Source organism: Ambystoma mexicanum, chromosome 14 (genome assembly GCF_040938575.1).
Source record: "Ambystoma mexicanum isolate Mex_15411 chromosome 14, UKY_AmexF1_1, whole genome shotgun sequence".
Lineage (NCBI taxonomy): Eukaryota > Metazoa > Chordata > Amphibia > Caudata > Ambystomatidae > Ambystoma > Ambystoma mexicanum.
The window spans coordinates 408,554,729-408,576,463 of record NC_090940.1 but is presented as its reverse complement, the minus strand read 5'-3'; the positions used below and the strand labels follow the sequence as shown (position 1 = coordinate 408,576,463).

The following is a 21,735-nucleotide window of genomic DNA, read 5'->3' as shown; positions in this document are numbered from 1 at the left end:
CGGTACAGTTATCCTACTGTCGAAAGATACCAAATTTGTGGAACTGGACATTATACGAGACCCGGGAGGATGATATATTGGAGTAAAAGGTATGTTGTTGGGGCACTTGCACTAGTCTCGATTTATGCTCTCAACGAAGGACAGATCCGATTTTTCGAAGCGCTAGAGGCAACACTCCTCCCCTTTTTGGAGCACCAGATCGTTATTGGGGGAGACTTTAACGGGTTCCCAAATCTACATAAATATTTGGAAACTGCCCAAATTTCACACCTCCCTACGTGGATGTCCCTTTGGGCTGAGATTGAACAGTCCAAACTCCCGCTTCCCCTTCGTTTCCTGCCTTTCGTCTCCCATACGCTATGAAAATGTTGGCAGAATTTGCTCTCCTATTCACAAGTTACCTTGAAGTCATGGGGTGGGGCTCTAAAACAGAAAAAGATTCCTAGAGGTATGGGCCCTCTCTCCCCGATTTTTCACAACCCTGTCTTCTCCCCGAGTTTGCATCCAGAAGCATTTAGAAATTGGAGTCGGGTGGTCTTCAAACAGTCGCTCAGCTGTTTGAGAGGGATCATCCACGCTCTTGTGAAGACTGTAAAGGGACATTCCAACTCTCAGAGTCAGCCAGATTTTCATATGCTCAGCTTCGGTATTGGATCACGCACCCAGAGACAAGACGGAATGCAACACGAGCCTTGAGCCCAATAGAGTTAACTGCTTTGGAGGGACCATTGCCTGGAGGGGTCTATGAACTCTTTAAACTCCTGAGAGACGATATGCTAACTGAGCTCCCATCTTACATGAGCAGCTGGGAGACAGACTTAGGCCACCCACTGGAGGATCAAGCATGGCTAGACATTTTGACTAGAAACCACTCTTCCACCATATGTGTGACCAACAACGAATGTGCCATAAAACTCCTATTTCATTGGTACTATTCCCCTGTTCAACTGCACCACTTTCAGTCTTCAATTGCTCCCCCTTGCTGGCAAAAATGCAGGGCTCAAGGTTCATATTTTCAAATGTGGTGGGACTGTCCCCTTATTTAAGTCTTCTGGGAAGCCATTGTCACTGTTATTGAATCTATCACTGGCACCTAGCTTCCAATTTGTCCTGAAACTTTACTCTTGGGGGCCCCAAGTGAAGAGGTAAATCTTAAATCTGAGGAGTGGGAGAAACTAATTACTCAATTATTGCTGGCTGCACGTATTACGATTGCTCATCGCTGGAAAACCCAAGAGGGTCCAGTTTTCGCTTTGTGGTGGATTAAAGTGTGGGACATACTGGTAGCGGAAAAGGTTACAGCTCCAAAGGAAGGCAAACTTCACTAATTTATGAACATGTGGGCTCCCTTGTTGGACTACGATCATACCTACCCGGCTTTAACATTTAAAACCAGGCTGGCTGGACTTTATCTGCGAACTGCGGTCTCTTAATAGGATTTGTTTCTCTGGAGAGGGAGAGTTATGCACGATATAAAGTGGGGGGGGGGGTTCCATCCTGAACTATGCAATTGATATTAGGTATGCTGTATAACTTACCTGTATTTGTTTAACTTACTGTAATTCTCCATGTTCCATCCAATTAATAGAAACAGTTTAAAAAAAGAAAAGAAAATTAAAATCATTTCAGAAAGTGCTCTTCCTATGGGAAGGCTAACCATAATTACAGAGGAGCTACCACCGCCTCTGTATACACCATTTACACAATATGCAGAATTTAGCTTTCTGGCAGAATCTATTACTGAAGCATCACTGCCAGTTTATACAATAAAAAATAATAATTCACAAACACATCATAGCTATTATCTCGACAGTGACAAACTTTACATGAGCTTACTTGGGCCATTGATTCTTTTTGTCCGTCAAGGGTACATACATGACACCCATCACTTCTGTCTTCACTATCCTGCCGTCACTTGTCTTGTCATATTGCTCTAGAGTCTGACGTCCATATGCTGGCCCAACTGGAAGAATTAGCCTTCCGCCAGGTTTCAACTGATCCAGCAACTGCTCACAGCAGAAACAAGAAACAAAAAAATGTAATAAGCCAACCACAGCTGTGGTTATATAATACATACAGTGGCACATAACCTGACTTTCTTATTTATTTTTAATTTATTTGATGTATTTATATACAGGAGGAACAATGCTCTTTTGGTCACAAAGAACCTACAATAGATGGGCAATCAGATTTGACAGGAAGCAGTGAGCTTTTTACAATGGGTTGAGTTTGAAGGACATTCTAATCAGGTTGTGGAGGAGAGTAAATGGAACAGTCACTGTGGGCAATATATAAGTGGACATACATAGATTATGGACAACCAACATTGGACATTTTTAAGTGCAGGTAGGCGGTACAGCCAGCTGTGCTTGGGATGTGACCATGATGGGTGAAGTGCTATAGTGTAGGTGGAGGAAGTGAGGGACAGAGGCAGGTTAGAGGTGAGGGAAAAATGTTAGTTAGCAGGCAGATGGGAGGTAGGTTAAGAGGATAACTCTGAGACAAGGAGGTAGGCTTTTAGTTTGGTTTTGAACAAATCTGTGGGGACTGTTTCTCAGATGTCCGGTGGAAGAGAATTCCATGCAAATGCAGCAAGAAGAGAGAAAGAGCAAAAGTGGGAGGAAGCACAGGGAGGGCGAAGAGACACAAGGGTAGTCGAGGAGGCAGAGTAGAGATTACGAGAAGGCTTGTAGAGTTGGATAGAGGAGGATAGTTACAGTGGTGCCTTGCCGTGGATAGATTTGTGAACCAGGAGAAGACATTTAAATATGGCACTGTTTTGCATCGTTAGCCATCCAGCCTGGTGACAGTACAAGGATGTAGGTGTGAAGTGAGAGAGTTCAAATAAAGTCCTGTCAGCAAAGTTAATGATCTTGTCGAAAAGAGGGAAAGCATAGTTGGGGAGAGCAAAGAGGATGCTGGCACGCTTGTCCCATTTAGAGAAGACAAGAGTGGTTAAGAGATGCTTGGCGGTGTTGAAAGGAAAGAGGTGCCCGAGTTTGATAATATTTAGGAGGTTGAGTTAAGCGGCTGTTACAGGTGTGGAAAGTAGATGAAAATAGAGAAGGGGCGAAAAGGGTAATTGATGACGCTGAGGTTTCTAGCTGAAGAAGAGTAGGGGGAGTGTCAGGTGGGAACTGGATCAGCAGAGGAAGAATGAGAGAGCACGTTTGGCAGGGAAGAAGAGCACCTCTGTTTTGAAAGAGTTTAAAATCAGAGAGTGCAGAGCCATCCAACATTTAATGGCAGAGAGACAGTAGGAAATTTTGATGGAGAGAAAAGAGGAGAGTTCAGGAAAAGATAAGATGTGGGTGTCGTCTGCGAAGAGTTGACACGTGAACCCAAAGGTGGAAATGAGTGCCCCAAGAGCAGCGGTGTAGAGTGTAAAGCGGAGCGGACCCAAGGCAGAGCCTTGTAGACCACAAACAGAGAAGTGAGTTGAGAGGGCTTGTTGCTCCAGGAGACAAAGAATTGGTGAGGTCCAAGGTAGGATTCAATCCAAGCAAGGGCCAATTGCGAATCCCAAGAAGAAAGAGTATAAAGGAGATCAGAGTTATCTACAGTGTCAAAGGCAGCAGACAGGTCATAGAGAATTAGGATAGAGGATGGGTTGGAGTGCTTAGCAGAGGCAATGAAGTTGGACACATTAATGAGAGCAGTTTCCGTGGAGTGACAGCAGCAGAAAACCTGCTTGTAGGGGGTATCGAAGGTTGTGAATTCCCTTTTTGTTCTATCAAGAGTGGACTTGAGAGAGTTCAGGGCAGAGAGATAGAGTTGCATGTCCTCATGCGAGTGGGCATGGCTCCATTTGCGCAGCAGTCAATTAATGTCTGTGCGGAGAGAGCATATAAATGGGATGACCCATGGTTGAGGATCTGAGACTTAGGGTTGAAAGTAAGCAGTGGGAAGGGAGAGGAGAATGAGTCATAGTAGGGATTGATAGCTGGAGAAGGCAGTGTTGGTGGAAGAGGCATCAGGTGTTAAGGAGGAGAGTGAGAACTATAGGTCGGAGAGAACGTTTAAATTTCCTTTTAGTAATAGGTGAAGCAAGTGGTGAGGAAAGATCAGAGGGCGGAAATTAGATGGTGGTGGAAACAATTGCGTGATCAGAAATGGATGGTATGACAGTAGTATTAGTGGCTGAGAGAGAGATGGAGATGAATTTGAGATCCAAAGAGTTACCCCCTGTGTGGCTAGGTAGGTTATGGATAGAGTGGAGAGCGTGGTCACTAAGAAAAGACAAGTTCAGATTTCTGAGAAATGGCTGGAGAGGGAAGGTTAAAGTCACCTAAGAGAATGAGGTGATGTTTAGTGGAAAGAGAATCAAGTAGTTTCCCAAGATCATCAAAGAATGGTCCAGTGGTCCAGTTAACCTCACATTAACAGCAGAAAACATCTGAAAATAATGTGATGTTTGTTAGATGTTGCTAAAGACCTCTAATGTCATTACAAGGGTGCAAACAATTTGATATTTTTGAAGCAAAGTAAGTTAAGGCAATACAAACTCAAGCAAATTCTCCATGTGAATTAAGTATAATAAAAAAAAAAAGATTTACCAGAAAGAACCATAAGATGGAAAAGAGCAGAAAAATGAATAACTCCCACAGGTATACCACAAGGAACACTGGCACTTTATTCAGCCAGATACCTTTCAGGCAATACCAGATGACTTTTAAAACTTAAGTGAAGGGGAACTGATAGAGTCAGGTTTAACGATACAGATGGAGACTGATGGACGCTTAACTACCTTTCTCCAGTGGAGCACAGCCTTCAGCTGCTCTCCTCTGAGTTTTTCCTCATCTGTTATGGGGAAACCGACATGTCGTTCAGACCGTCAGTTCTGGGAAAGTATGTAGTCTTTGACTATGTTGCCATTTCTTGGTAACTTTTTATCTATGTGCCAAGTTCCTTACAGTACCACACATAGGGGTCCTTTTGTTTTATGGCCGTAGCCACCCTCTAAGGATTTTTTGGTGATTGTACAAGTGTGCCTAGGACATACTGGTGGCAGCAGTTCACTTTTATAGTATTTTTTCTTCTTTTTAACAAACCATATTGCGCTTACTGCGTTTGGCTCAAGACTGTGGCCAGTGCCGAAAATGCCTGTGCCACAAAGTCATTTGTTCTGTCCTTTGGCCATTTTGTCTCTTTGCCTTCCCTCAGGTCGAGTGATTCGGGTATTCCTTATTTGGGCATGCAGCCTCCCGCAAAAACCACATCTTTCGCGGTCTCCTGCATGTCATGTGTGCTAGTGCCCGGGAAGAGGGTGAGGACGGTCTGGTCCCAATCCACACTACTGATGCCTGAATGACTGGAACCACTGTAGGCCATGATTGGCCCAAGAATGCAAGAGAGCAGATCTTCGATTGGTTATCCCAGATTTGAGCGCAAAACGAATCTTGAATGAGAGAAAGGGCTCTGCACCCAGTACAGTTCGATCACTGAAGTTCACCCGAACTACAGAAGAAGCCAAGTATCCTGAAATGCAAAAGCAGACCCACGGAACTGCTGGAGACGTGCTGGAAGGTTTGGCACCCTGAGCCCAGTCAGTGATGTCCCATCGACCACTGTTTTTGCATAGATCGCTGAAGGCACGCAAGAGCGCTTCGACCCTTTGGAGTAGTGGGAACAACTCCTCTCTGTATCTCCCGATTACCCTCCAATAGAGCCTCTTCTTAGGTGTTTCTGGGCCATCCAGTGCACTGACCAGCTGGAACCTGGGGTAACGTCTAGGAGCGCCGCCATCCTGAGTTGACACTTGTGACTTAAGGAATTGCCAGCCTGTGGTCCGGGGCCCTCTCCTGCCAAACCTCGTAGTCCTAGCTCCTCTGGTCACGATTTAAGAGAGAGCGCCACACCGCAAGCATTTGTGGTCCCTGTGTCCGCCTGCTATGGTGACGGTCGTTGTAGGAGTTTTGCAAACCCGCCCCACTGTGCCCTGAGACGTGCTGCACTGGAACTGTCCTCGTTTCTTCATTTAGAGCTAAGAAAAGGCTACTGTCCCGCCACGGACGATCGTCCCGTCCTGCAGCCGCTGAGAGACAGAGCGACGTGAAACTGCAGAGGTTGAACCTACAAGCAACCTGGCCTAGACTGGCAATGTTTGGCCTGGACTGTGTCAAAGGTCGGCAAGTACTTACATCACTTATCGCTAGCCCCCTGGCACAGCCATTGTTCTATATGCACGAGAATGCCTGAAAAGATACTTACCTCAGCTGAGCTAGCCTGCACTCCCTAGCTATTTCCGAAACTCGAAAGTCGCTCTGCCTCCAAGGGTAGACCCTCCTCGAATAGTAGGACACTGTTCTTCATTGCCTCAAGCCCCTTCCCAAACTACTACAGCTTCCTGAAGAGGACCCACTTTAGCTCATAAGGCTCGCCATTTCGTAGGGCTGGACTGCTTAAGTTAGGGATTGACTCTAAAGAACTGCCTAATGATCGATTTGTGTTAACTTACCCTTCTGTTTCGGGGTGGGTGGGGAGGGAGGGGTGGCTAAGCAGCCATGCTGTAGGTCGCATCCTTGGTTGCTCCTGCGGATCCGTCATTGATCCTGAATATTACAGAGGCTACACAGACTGTGTACGCCTGCTGAGAGAATAAGGTTATGATGAGTGTGCAGCGAACATCCAGGCAGTACTTGCAGTACTGATGAGGTGACCGTTGCAAGAATAAACCGAGTTTTCGATTTGGATGGCCGATGCAAGATGGCGGCATCCCGAGAACAAAGGACTATGTGAGGAGTGAAGTTGAGACGAGAAGCAATGGCAGCGAGGGACGTTGAAGACCCGGGATTGTCTAGTGGATTATAACATGAAGATGTGTGCGCACAATGTGGGACGTTAGGAGGCCAGAAGCAGGAAAAGCAGAACGCCTGGGGAACAGTAACAAGTGACCCGATGAGCCAGCCGAGCACAGACTGGCACTGCCTCTTGGGTTGCCGAGGAGGCAACGAGTGCGGTTTATTAACACACCCCGTTGCGGGTACAACAGGAGAACACCGCTGCGAGGCAACAACAAGGGCAGATGCACATCGATGCATGCAACATGATCTATTGAGGCTGCTACGAGCCGTGGAGTGGGAGGCGACTACTGTGGCCTGTGAAGGAGGCTGGTGAGGTTGGCTGCCCTTGCCGAACAGAGGTGGCTGCTCCCCAGAAGCCCAGGCTGTTGCGAATGGCTGGGTGACTGGGACATGACTGCTGCCCCCAACGGGCTGTGGCACTGCCATGGGCCGGGCCAGCGCAGGTCCACGGTAAGGAGTGCAGGGAGTGGGCTGACAAAAGAGAAGAGGAATTACGGGCCATCCCCATCGAAATATTTTATTGTGCTGCGGGAACGAATGCAATTTAATTATTAAACATAACGGAGGCGGACCGCAATGGAAGCGGATTCCGACCGCCGTGAATAGGCAGACCAGAGAGGGAGCTGGCCCCGTTTTTCACACAGAGGCGGACCACAGTTAAAGCAGGCCCATGAAGTGCATTAGAAGCATGGGCAGTCTACAGACGTGTGTTAGCTTTAACAGCAGCGGTGAGGCGGACCGCAGGGAAGACTGGGCTAAGAACAAAGGGAGGTGGAAGGGGCCCATAGAGGACACAAGCCTGGTGGGATTTACTCGGAACAGAACGCGCACACCGTGCGCAACATCCAGGACTCCCAGGACTCCAAGATAATAATACAATACGAATGGTGCGCTGATACAGCTGCAGAAGTATTACTTGCAGACATGCATGATGAAGCACACAATGATTGATAAGGTGCAGGAGAGTGCGGGTGCAGAAGATTAATAAGTGCCTGAGCAACAGTGAAAATGACGAAACGAGGTAAAACATAACTCAGCCTAGGCTATTCTGCATACGGAGAAGAGTAACCATTTGACCAGCTGCTACATGCAGCAAGAGACGTGCATGAAGGCCGTGGTAGCGGCCAGAAATACTGAATAGCAACAAGAGCAATCCTATGGCCGAGAGCAAGTACTCTGCACACATGCAGGAGCCTGGTGCAGAACATACCAGACACCAAGGAATTTATAGAGTCACCAGGTGTTAGGCCCATCATCAGAGGGCTGAACGGACGGCAGAAAGCCTGCAGCAAAACCATGGAGTAGAGCCTACTAAGTCACAGCGAGACAGAGCAATATGGTGCAGATCCACTTAGCAAAATCCAGGCCCCTTCAGCGAAGATAAACCCAGGCGGAAGCCTAATCATAGAAATTTGCACCAGCACGGGAGGCGGCGCCCATACCCATTACATAATCTGGCACACTCCAAGACGCAATCATCAGAATAGAAGCAATAACTGCTGGCAAGAAAGTACCGGTAAGCTCAGAGATTGTTATGACCTACGGACGAAACCATTGGCAGGGGAGCTGAAGGACGAGACGGCAACAAATCATAGCGTCTAAACCACAAAAAGGCAAAAGGAAGCAGCTACAAAATTTGCGCACCCAGTGGAAAGCCACGCCCAGGCAACTTCACCATCCCAAAAGGAACAGATGCCCAACAAAGGAAATCAACAGATCCTGGAGGCCACTGCATCACTGAAAGAGTCCCTCGAAGCCAAAATAGACGCCATCAGTATAGATTTGAACTTGTTTCGACAGGATGTGAGGGCGCCACCAGAATGCACGGGAACACTTGAAAAGACAGTGAAGGAGAATAAAAGTGGCCTAAAGGACACCACAGAAGAAATCCGGGTACTGAAACAATAGGTGCGTAACCTGGAAGACAGAGCGGAGGACGTGCAAGGCAGAGCAAGACGAAATAATGTAAGAATAATTGGACTCCCGGAAGGGGAAGAAGGAGTGAACCCGACTAACTATATAGATACTCTGTTGCAGCAAGAAATAGGTCCAGATGCCCTCACTCAAGGCTTCACAGTCAAAAGGGCGCACAGGTCATTGATGTGGAAACCGCTGCCAGGAGCCCCACTGAGGCCAATAATAGCTCGGATATTGAATTACTGAGAAAGGGAAAAGATCCTCGAATACTTCCGCAAAGGAGGGATGATTCAACGAGCGTCTGCCACAATAACAGCATACCGGACTATACCCTACAGGTGCAGAAGCAGCAGATGAACTACATAGCAGTGAAAAAAAGGCTATGTGTGGCAAATCTAAAGTATATGTTGTTATATCCAGGTAGACTAAAAGTGATCCACAAAGGTCAGGCAATCTTCTTTGATAATCCGGAAGATGTGAGTGAATGAATGAACACACAGAATTTGCCAACGGAAGCAGAAGCTGGTGCGAGTGGGGCTGATTAAACACACTTTGGAGACTGAGTTTACTGTATGGCAGAAAGGCCTATACGAACATGACACAATGGCAGTTTCCTTAAGATCGCACCACGCAGGCGCGTCCTATACCTAAGAGTGGATTTTTGTTCGGATGTAGACAGTCCTGTATCCGCCTACTGTGCCCATGCACCAGGACAAGATCTTGGAGCGAGGGTGAGAAGTAGGGAGGCCTGAGCACAAGGAATTGAGCTGGGCAATTGTTGGGGCGGGGGTTGGGGAGTTGGGGTAGTTAGTTGGGAGTTAGCCTATGAGTCCACACTGTATACGCTGTATTTGAACATGGTAAAATTGATGCATATTAGTAGGGTTAAGCGCGATGGTGGAACTTAGAACAGTATCCTGGAATGTCAGGGGTCTCAATAGCTACATTAAGCGCAATAGAATTATCACTTATCTAAGACGTCAGAAAATTGACATTGAGCTCCTGCAAGAAACTCATCTTACAAAGGAGAAACAAAGCGCACTTGTGAAAAAATTGCGAGGTAGGGGAGTGGTTATATGGGTGGCACTGACGGTACCTTTGAGGGTGCTTGAAACTTTCCGAGATAAAGGGGGCAGGATAGTCGTATTACGAGGTCGGGTTGAGCACAGAGAATTTTGTATTATTAATAAGTATGCACCAAACCAAGACACGGCAGCTTATTTTCGCAAATTATACCCACTAATAAGTCCACATATAGATGGTACATTGATATGGGGCGTAGACTTTAATTGTACGCTCAGATGACAAATGTATGCACCCGACTCCCTCTGCTAAAGCCCTGTACACATTGTTGCAAGCCTTTAAACTCACAGACGTATGGCAGTCTCTTCATCCGCAAGTTCAGGCTTACTCACATTACAGAGCGCCCCAAGACTTATACACTAGGTTAGATTACATTTTCCCAGGAGAGGACACTGAGTGAATTCAAGGAGGCGGAATATAAAGCACGGATGCTGTCAGATCATGCTCCGTTAATGGTTATATGGCAAGTTTTCCCCTTGAGAGCACACATCCCGACATGGAGATTTAGAAGCGAAGCCCTGAGGGACGCAGCTTTTTGGGAACAGTTGAGGGAAGGGGTGCAGGAGTATTTTACGCATAACACCAGAAGCGTAGAATCAGCGGGCACGTTATGGGAGGCTTTTAAGGTAGTGATCAAGGGGACTGCGAATGCTAAAGCGAATGGGGTCCAAGCCACAATAGAGAATGATTTACGTAAGGCTGAGACAAAATTAGAAGCCATAGATGGTCAACGATATTTACTCAGCGGGAGTGGCAGATTGAGCAAACTGAATTATAGGAAGTATATGGAAAGACAACACATGGAAGGGGACAAACCGGGACACTTGTTAGCCTGGTATTAAAAAAACAAAATGGAAAGAAGCGCAATTCGGGCAATCACAGCTAAGGGTGGGGAGATCTGTGAGACACAAAAGGATATAAACAAATGTTTTTATGATTTCTATAAGGCACTATACGAAGAGAAATCAGAAACCCAGGAATCAGAAATAGAAGACGCCTTAGCGTTGATAGACCTCCCACAGTTAGATGCAGAAGAGGCAGACAGGCTCGAAGTTCCTATAACCCAAGAAGAGTTTAACACATATAAGAGGGTTGCCGTCAGGGAAGGCTCCAGGAGCAGATGGCTTGCCTAGTGAGTTCTACAAAGAGTTCATGGCAGAGATCACACCCTCGTTGTTGGCAATGCTGAATGAAGCACTAGATAAAGGCATATTGCCGCTGTCCTTAGGAGAATCAATCATAGTTCCATTATTGTTTAGACAACTCCCTTAATCTAAGCTAAAACCCGCCTGAAAATCCGTAGATTCATGTTGTCCGTGACTTGTTTGTATAATGTGACTTTGCGTGTACATGTGGCGCCCTGATGCCTGCGGGCTCTGGCGCGGTAGAAATAAACAAATAATGTATTGAAGCCCAACAAACCGATACCGATTGCAGCTCTTACAGACCCCTCTCACTCCTCAACCAAGATGTAAAGAATCTGACGGCTCTGATGGCTAACAGGCTGAAACCAGTAATTCTTACACTCGTGCACCCAGATCAATCAGGTTATGTCCCAAACAGCGATATCACGTGCAATCTAAGACGTCTGCACCATGTCATTGATCAAACCCAGGACAGCTCCCAGCTTCTAGCAGGGACCTTGCTCGAATACAGTCAAGGCATTTGACTCGGTTTGATGGCCTTGGCTACTAGTGGTATTGAAAGGTTTTGGTATAGGCTCTGCATATATCAAATGGGTTAAACTATTATATAGCAACTCAACGGAGAGAGTCAAGACAGGATCCACGATATCGGAGCAATGGAGGTTGAGGAAAGGCACAAGGCAAGGCTGCCCATGTCTCCCATGTTATTTATATTGGCTTTGGAGCTGGTGGTGGTATATCTAAGGAAGGAATACCAGGATGTCGGCATAAGAACACCGGGTAGCACGCACTTGACCTCCCTGTATGCCGATGATATGCTTCTTTACCTACAACAACCAGCGATCAATTTAGAATACATATAAGAAGTGTTCGAGCGCTATTCGGACCTGTCTGGTATTACAATAAATACACTTAAGTCAAGCTTGTTCCCCCTTGCAGGGTACAGAGGGAGGACTGAGGGCGGGTTACCAAATTTACAGATCAAATGGGAAATGGATACATTCCGATACCTCGGAGTAGACATTTACCACGACCCTAAAATAGAACATGTGCAGAACCCGCTAAAGGCAGTGAATACAATTGAGAACTCCATGAAATGTTGGGCCAGGCTGACACTTTCATTGATGGGGAGGGCTGCATTGTTGAAAATGGTAGTGCTTGCAAGGCTGCTACATTATTTTTTACGAATGTTCCATTTAATATTCCCAAAGCCTTCTTCAAGACACTGAACACTATCTGCCGGAGCTTCCTGTGGCATAACTCGAGGTGTAGGATGTCAATGGAGAAATTACAGAGACCATACGAACAGGGAGGGATAAAAGTGCCAGACTTTGAGGGATACTTCGTAACGTGCCAATTACAGCTTGTCACGTACTGGCTGTCAGATGAACAGACCCAAGATACGAGGTTACTACAACAGGCATGCACCCCATTCTTTTTAAAAGAGATAATGTGGAGCACAATACTGCAGGATCCCAAACCCCCCCTCACCCCTTTGCTGCAGAAGCTAGGCATGACGATGTGGCAAAGAGCCTGCTGTTTCCTGGGTAAAGTAACACCCTTCTCACCCCAGATCCCATTGGTGACGCTGAAAAGAGAGGATGAGCAACTTAGGCTGAGTGTCCGGAAATACTGGGAGACCAGAGAGGTGATGACACTGGGAGACATAATGAAAGAGGGACGCCTGATGACCTTCAGCGAGGTCGTTTCGGAAACGAGTGTGGAAAGGGCAACACATAACCTATGCCTTTCTTTTCCATAGGATAAATCTGAAGTTGCTGAGATTGGAGGGTACATGGGTAGAGGATGAAATGAGCAAAACGCTCTACGATATCTCTGAAGGTGGACACGCAGTGTCGAGATTATATGAGATACTGACGGTGAGGCCAGATAGCAATCTATCACAGATGCAGCAATGTTGGGAAGCAGATTTGCAAGAGGAGCTGTCGGATGCTGCCTGGAATAGGACTATGGGGTACCACAAGAAAGTGTCCAGAAACGCAAAACTACAGTTGATCCAGTTATATGTCACTGACAGAGCATACTTCACTACAGAGAGGATTGCAAAATTTGGTAATGCAACAGAACCAGGCTGTCCTAAATGTGGCCAGATCAACGCCGACCTGACACATATGTTCTGGGCATGTGTTGAAATACGCCAATATTGGGAGGGTGTGGCACAGAGCCTAACTAAGGTTGGCTTGTCGTCAGAATCAGTCACCCCCAAGGCGTGCTTGTTAGGAATTTTTCAGAGACCAAAACATGTGAGCAAACTTAGGGATCTAGCGTACATCCTAGCGAAGCGCAGGATAGCAATGGGGTGGAAAGCTCGTCACGGTCCAGTGATAGGTGTGTGGCTGAGAGACCTCCAGAAATGGGCACTAGCAGAAACTGCGGTGTAGCAGGAAGCATCCCGTTGTGGCCAAGAAGAGCAAAACATAGATTTAACGGTCTGGAAACAATTGATACTGGAACTGACTCCCCCTACATGGGACGATACCCAAGCTCAGACACATACACCATCACAATTGATGGGATAGAGATACAGTGCTAAGTTCAAGTATATTTATACATATCATAGGTAGACATAGTAAGTGGAATAGGCTGGGGGTAGTTTTGTACAGGCAAACGCGTTGATATATCAGTGGAAATTCTGCACAATTTCAGTATGTTTTGTTGTGTTGTTTGGAAAAATAATAAAGCACATTAAAAAAAAAAACCTTACCCTTCTGGTAAATAGTGAAAGTTGTGTGTGCTAACTGTTTGATATTACTTTGGTGTATTTGTGTTTAATTATTAAGGCCTATAATAAATATATATGTATTTTTTATATACACTTGTCTAAGTGAATTCTGTGGAGTTTTACTGTGTGTGCTCATTGTGGGCTTCCGTTCACTCTCACCCCTCCTGAGACTTAGTCTTGACCGCCTGCCAAACTACCATAGATTGGTCTAGTTTGTCCAGAAGGTTCCCCTGTTCCACTAAACTATGGTGGCCTCCTAAACTTCTTCCCACCGAATCCGAGTTTAGAAAAAAACATCTTAACAAGAGAGAAGACCGCAGAGCTCTAGAGCAGAGATCCTTGTAGGTGGTGTGGCAAGGCACAGAGAGAGATTATGGCAGGTGTGGCGTTCCCACAAGCGGTCGGCACTGCGCAAAAGTCGTAGCTCCAACCGAACAAATAGACAGAAGGGCACAGCCCAGAGGAGAGGGAGAACGTATAGAGAGCCGAGAGACCTGCCTGCAGGGAAGCCACCACCACCAAGCCAGCAAGTAACTAGAACAAGCTGCGTCCGTCACAGAACCCAGTTGACGAGTCGTGCAAGCAGCTCCGTGTCAGACGGACTCACTGACCCCTCCTGTGTATCGCTGCATAGACGAAGGTATGCAATGGCTCCGGGGAACTGAGAGGAAGGTGACTAACCCAAGGTGAGGAGAATACAGAGAAGCCCAAAGGTAGGGAGAGCACAGGACAGCCCCAGAGTGTGGAGAATTGTGCGAAGCCCCAAGAGGGGGCGGGGGGGTTGAGTCCAAAGAGACCCCAAGGCAGGGAGAATACCGAGAAGCCCCAAAGCAGGGAGAATACTGAGAAACCCCAAGGCAAGGAGAATACTGAGAAGCCCCCAAAATGGGCAAGAACAGACAGAACCCAAGAGGAGTGCAAGGAAGCGTCCCGGTGTATGGTGAAACAAGAAAATTCCTCAGAGTGGAGCACAAGAATAGGACAAGCCCCAGAGTAGGGATATGATCAAGAGGTCCCAGAGTGTGAAAGAAAAGAGGAAGAGAACACCGCCACAGTCTGGGAACGAGAGACTGAGACAAACCACGGTGTGGGAGCCAAAGATAAACCCAGGTCTGGGAAGAGTGGAGAAAATTAAAGGATCTCAGATTAGAAGGGAGAAAGTCTTGATCGGCCCCAGTTGTGAAAGAAAGACTGAAAAGACACTAAGTGCATGTTTGGGACTGTGAATATAGGCGAGGGGCCTATGGTAAAGAGACAAGTGTGGGGGGTCAGAAACCAGCCATGGTGCCTTTATTCGGGCAATGGCCCAGTGTATGTCTTAGTTGGATTTGTGTTTTTCATTGCAGAGGTAGGGAGAGAGTTCAGGTTAGAATAGGATTCAGGGCCAAGGACTTCATTTATGTAAAAGATCCCGATGAGCACCCTTTTACATATTTCTTTGTAGAATAGGGTTTATAATCTTAGGCTCAGTGACAGGTTAGGCCTTTGTTTTCATTAAATAAAGAATAAAGAAGTGTTCAGATACCATGCATCCTTATCGCACTCCTGATTTTGACCTACCACACTACATATGAGTTAAATGACACTAAATAATTAGACCTCTTCTTCTTTTGCTCAGTCTGTACCACAAAAGGGTAGGATTTTTGTAAAAGTCAGTTCCCAAAATGGTGCTTACTACTCGCTTTCCAATTAAATCAGTGCAGCAATTATTCAGTAAAACTAAAGAACTTCAAGTATAACTGAGGAGAGGGGTGGAGCTATGTTCAAAACCACTAATGACAAGATTAACAGACTCCTGGTGTGAATCAAGAGACAGTTTTGAAGATGCTGTCAAGGCATTGGCCTATGACGATTGTCCATTGTTGTGCAGGGTCTCGGCTACTTTCAAATACTTTGAATAACCCACAGTACATTAAATGTTTTATGTCCAACAATAATTTTAGTAACTGTCACATTTTGGATTTTTGTGATCATTCCAGTTATTTAAGAGCTTCTGCTTCAGTCAACACTCTGGGTATTACTTCATGTTAAGATTCTGATATTTAAGCCCCTGCTAAAGTAAGCTTTCAGTGGAGTCATACAAAACAAGTGACATACAGTACCCAACGACAATCTGTCTCATATGGGATAAATGAACATACTATAACCACTTAATTATTTGAAACGTGTGTCCAAAATCACTTTGTTTCTTCATTGTTATGTATAGTGGTGCTCAATTAACAATATGATCAATGTACAAAATGATTACATTACTCAAAAGTGCAAACTGTTAGATAAAGACAATAACAAGAACAGAAAAATAATACTTGCATCTTATAAACATATAATTAAAATTGTGTGACCAGAATCTCTATGCATTACAATCAGATATTATGTTAATGTTAGGCATGTGAGGCCAGTACCTTGGCCTCACATGCTACAACTACGCTGATGACACACAGATCATCTACAAAGTACAAAACACACACAAAGAAAACACAAACCTGCAAGAATGTCTACAAGAACTCTAAGCTGGATGAACACAAACAACCTCAAACTCAACCCTGGAAAAATAGAAATAATGGTTATATCCAAAAACAGCCACTACATCCCATGGCCAACAGAGCTAAGAACAGCACAGACACCATCAACAACAGTAAAGAACCCCGGAATCCTGATGAACAACAAACTAACACTTGAGCTACAAATAAATGCTATAATCAAGAAATGCTTCTTCCTCCTGCACATAGTAAAAACAATCCTACCGTTCCTCTCATTTAACCACAAAACATTCACCATCATCATACTCATCATGTCCAGAGTAGACTAAACCAACAGCCTATACATAGGAATGCTAGAACGCCTATTAAAGAAACATCAGCGTATCCAAAACACAGCAGTCAGACTCCTGCTCAAACTACCACGAAGAGAACACATTAGCCCTGCACTGAAAATATGAAAATACTACGCTGGCTACCGATAAAACAGCGAATAAGGTTCAAAACAATGTGCATAAAGCACAGAGCCATCCACGGGCGAGGAGCAGAGATCCTAAAGAAGAAAATAACTATCTACCATCCAGACATTCGCAGAGAACCAAAATCATACAATAAAAGAAAATTCAGAGGAGCATCTTTTATCACACCTGGCTCCTGAAACATGGAACTCCCTACCAAAAAACATACGCATTACAAGGGATCATGTGGAATTCAGAATACGACTAAAAACTTGCCTCTGCGCCCCAGAATTAGAAGGGAACGTGGAGGAATCATAAATTCTGTCAGAAACAGGAATCCCAGGGAGGGACCTACAATCCATTCCCTAACCATCCCCAAATCGTGGGCGTAGAGAGGAATACCACAGTAGGCATGGATCCCCAGTAGAAGCAAAGGGAGAGACCCATAACCTTCCTAACCTAACCATCTCTGACCCTAGGGAGGGGCGGGTGGCACACACCTCCAAGACCCATGTCCACATACTGCTAGACTTCTACAGAAGATAATTACCACACCGCAATGTAGCTGCCGACTAGGATGCCAAACAATATCAAAGCACACAGGATGGTCATAGATGCCGATCACAGAAACCAAAGCAAAGAGGTAAGAAAAAAGGCCCTGCTAACCCAATACGAAAACCTAATTCTTCTGCAAACTCTTCTCCTACAGAAAGAAACTCAGACGACCACATCTCTGCACAGCAAACCGCACGTACTTCACCACAATACAACAACATACAAACAACACATAACCATGCAAAACAGCACATGGGAATCGCTCAGACTCGAAAATCGCACTTATGCTCAGTGAATGGTGCAAACCGAACTGAAGCTGCCAACAGATCATCATATCTCACTTTCCTATTCCCACTGCACCCTACTAACCGCTCCAACAGCCTCCCTGGTTCACACCATCCTTTTTCAGATGTGTCAGAGCACCAGGGGACCACTCAGGTGGTGATAGTGCGCGGTACAAGTAACCTTTAACATTAACATAATGTGATTCATCTATACAAACATACTAGAACTCTGCACAAAATACTCAGATTCAAATGTCTTAACTGTCATTGTCAACTAGCTACGATGATATGCCCTCACTATATTGGCTCTTCTTTTCTCAGACTGAGCTGGTTTCAATGATAGGTCTTTAATTGATGCTCATTTTCCTCAGGACAAGAACATATCAATTTATTACACCACCACGCTATATCTCATTCATAACTTTCATAAGCGTCACTCTTATTTTCGTTAAAGCACTGTTTGACCAGAATAACTACTTCAGGGTCTATTATTCTTTCCTGGAAGAATAACACCATGACACAATTCAGTTATGTCCATCATGCCACTGTTTATATCCAGCGTCTCAAAATGTTCACACAAACTCACATATACACTCACGCCTTTCCTCACTGCCAAATTGTATTTAGGCAATTCCTTCAACTAAGGTATTATAATAAAGTAACACTATCTTTTTACTATTAAACAATTCACTTTGCATGGCATCACAATATTCATCCCATTTACAAATGTACTTAGGAATATCCATAGTATCAATGGCCCTGACAACCCCACCATAAACATTCCTTCTTTTGCATCATGCTAGTTAAAACCCCCAACAAATAGCAACCCCTCCACTATGGTATCAAACTACAGAATTAAACAGCTATTCAAAAGGAGTACATCCTAAATTCTTTGCATTTACCCCATGCATGCTAACTATCATTATACTTTCTGTGTGGCTTCACTTGATTAACTGCATCTTCCATTTAATTTCTCAGCGAACCATCATCTTTCTGTATGCCGGCACATTGTTGCCTCCATTTCCTTCAACAGTATCACAGGATAAATGTGTCTGTAATACGCACATTACGTCTAACGTCTACACAAACGCATAGCACATTTCTCTTGAATTCCATAACGGGAACATGCAGCCATCTTGCTATTATTACCACTGTATTTTAATACCAGTAATAAAAAGTGTGCTTACATCTCATTCCAAACAAATTCTTCTAAGCACACCTGTTGTCCTAACATCTGCTAAAGCATAACAATAGAAATGTACAACTCATTGAACGGATTTAATATATAAACCAATATTGAGTGCAAATATATGCTCTGCCAAACAAGCATACGTGTATCATTATTCTAGTCACCATTAAAAATGCTGCTTTGCTTGCTCATTCAACCCTTCCTTAAAAGAATGGATGCTATGCATCCAAAAATTCTCTTTCTACCAATTTAAATTCTAGACCTAACCTGCTTTCATCCAATTAGGTATTCTCAATTACCCACCATTCATTTATTTTGCTATATTATTTTATTGCAAGCAGTTTTCTACCAATGGTGTCGATCTTGTTGTCATGGAAATCTTCGGTCGATGCTAATTAATCCGCATTTGCAAAGTTCTTGATGTTTTGCCCACATATCGTTTTTCACTGATGGAGGACTTTGGTATGGACTGCACTTACAAGCGAGATCTAATGAACTCTTGTTTTTGCTTCAAGAGTCTAAAGATGAATCAATGAATGAGGGAGTGCCTTTCTCCTTCCAGAGGCATAATGTCAAATGGTATTGGTCCAAAGCAAGCCTGCTGCTAGTTGCCAATCCAGGTGGCTGTAACAAGTGCCCATTTCCATGTACGATGACCTACGATATTCCATCCAGAGTAAACTGCCTGCAGAAAATGGAGGGGACAGGAAAAGGAAGGCAGCCCTAACAGACACCTCTCAGGACCCCTAAAAGGGTTTAGGGCTACAATAGGCAAGATGGGGAGTAGGCTCAGCACCAAGCCAGCATCACGCACCGTAAGGAAGGTCTGTATAAGTATTGAGGAGCACAGCGGTGCTAGAGGAAGGCACCTTTGTACACTGCTGTACATGCCTTTTGTGAGGGGCTGATGGAACATGAAGTCTTGACTCATGGAAGCCGTACAGCATGCAACCGGTGCTGCGGCAATCCCTTACATTTCCCTCCTGGAAAATAAATCCTCCCAGGCGGGCTTTGAGTGGGTGCAGAGAATGAAAGCGAGCAATGAAATAATGGACATTGTGAGAAACCTGAAGGTGTCTCCCCAACTAGTCCCCAGGGATCTGTCATCCAGGTGGCCAGGACATGACCATCGCTATTGGATCCAGTTCCTGGAGGTGGACCAGTGAGGGAGGATAACCTGGATGAGGGGTCCTCGAGGAGTGGAAGTGGGACACCGACGGGTGAGACGCGGTATCCGCCTTCTTATAACACCTTTTCCCCAGCCTACCACGTAGGATACTCAGACACTCTAAAGACACCCCCTTTTCCGACACAAACACTTTCTTACACCACGAACGACAACGGACTAACACTAGAGTTGTTTACCTGACATGTCCCAACACAAGGGTCAGGCAGAGTGGGGCAATTGACCAGAACCACACACACACACCTGATGGCCCTTTTCCTTCCCCAAAGGGATAAAAGTGGAGAACGAGACCACACTACAAGCAAGGTAGACCGCACAATAAGACAGCTGTCCAAGCATGGCCGTTCAAAAGAGAAGGAGAAAGGCAGTGAGAACCGAAGGGGTTGCAAGGAGAGAAGCAACATTGCTCTTTTCGACCCAGACCTGTGAAGCCACCATGGAAGGAATTGTAAGTCTGCAAACAATAGCCAGCGTGTGTTGCAGCAGATGTCAATGGTACACGGAGCACGCCTTCACTGATAATCCGAACAGGGAGAGACGCTTGCTACCGTGGTACCGGCCTTGACTCCAGAGACAAGAAAAGCCAAGCGGTTCGTCACAGCCGGTGAGTCGAGGGCAGAACCGATAAGAAACCAAACTGTGTTGAACGAGAGTCGCAAATGGCAAATTAAGGAAAGTTCAAAGAACTGTTTACATTAAGGGAAAACCAGCTGCAGAGGGGTCTGGCACCACATCGAGAGACTCTCATAGATCCCACGTTTGTTGAAACTACCGATATCAGAAGGTCCTAAAAGAGCCGGACGGAAAAGGTGAAAGTGGTCATACAGGGGTCTAGCAAAATCCCCTCTAAAGCCGAAAGTCTTTGACCTACACGTAATTGGAAAGCTAAGGGAGATGAATCCTGCATAGTGGAAAAAGAGAAAGAACTGTGTGATTAGCAAAATTTGGCAAGAGTGAACCCGACGGAGGGATGCAGATGGAAAGGGGGCGAAGCCTGAAGTCCCTATAAACAGTGTAATGACACGAATGAACCCGACAGAGGGATGTCCACAGTGGACTGTTTAAAAGGACATTAAGACTTTTGTATGTCACCGGTGTCATTGTTGTGAGAACTGTTATGAGGAAAGGCCATAGTGAACCTGACAGAGGGAGGCAAACATTTGAGAAGGGTCTGAGCAGGAAGAGGGGGATCCAGGGGTGTAAAGCCATCACCCAACGACACATGAATATAGCAGATGAAATCTTTTGAATTCAAGCCATAGTGAACCCGACGGAAGGAGGCTGACATTCGAGAGGGGTTTGAGCTCGGAAGAGGGGGGACTCAGGGGTGAAGAATCATCACCCTAACGGCAACCAGAAGGGAACCTTTCTTTATTATTTTGAACCTATCAGGCCCTTGGAAGCAAGAAACAACCACCAAAAGTCCTGATATCACCAGGAACATTTGTGGATCTGAGCCCGGAAGAGGGAGATCTAGGGGGTGAAAAGTCATCACCCAAAGTACATTTGGAAAGGAACTTTGTGTTTGATATTTTGAACACATCAGGTCCTCGTAGGCAAGGTACTTTTTGTAGAAAAGAGACTTCACCACTGAAGGTCCTGATAGCTGAAAGCGGAACTGTCGTCTCGTGCTGGGACTGCTTTGAGAGTGTGCTGTGCTCTGGAGTCCTGCCTTGTCCCGTGCTCAAAACGTGGTGAAGGGAGACCCCCGGCTACCACAGCCTGATGTATCATTTGTGAACACTTCTTTCTTTCTTGTGGACACTATCCCACACTCTTTTGGACTTAGTTATAAGGATTGGCAATAGTTTATTTTTTTAGTACAGGTCCTTTTATTTGACAGGATGGCACTAGGACTACCTTATTATTATAAGTTGTAGCTTGTTCCCATCTTA

The 21,735-nt window shown here is 45.4% G+C and overlaps 1 protein-coding gene across 11 annotated transcripts in view; it reads right to left on the bottom strand.

Moving 5' to 3' along the window:
• The window catches only part of LOC138526830 (protein-L-isoaspartate(D-aspartate) O-methyltransferase-like), a 1,059,036-nt gene that overhangs the window by 139,044 nt on the left and 898,257 nt on the right, over positions 1–21,735 (bottom strand). For all 11 annotated transcript variants that reach the window (XM_069637551.1, XM_069637552.1, XM_069637546.1 and 8 more), the window contains one exon: positions 1,837–2,006. In XM_069637551.1, coding sequence (XP_069493652.1) covers positions 1,837–2,006 — 170 coding nt within the window. The remainder of the gene's footprint in view (positions 1–1,836; positions 2,007–21,735) is intronic.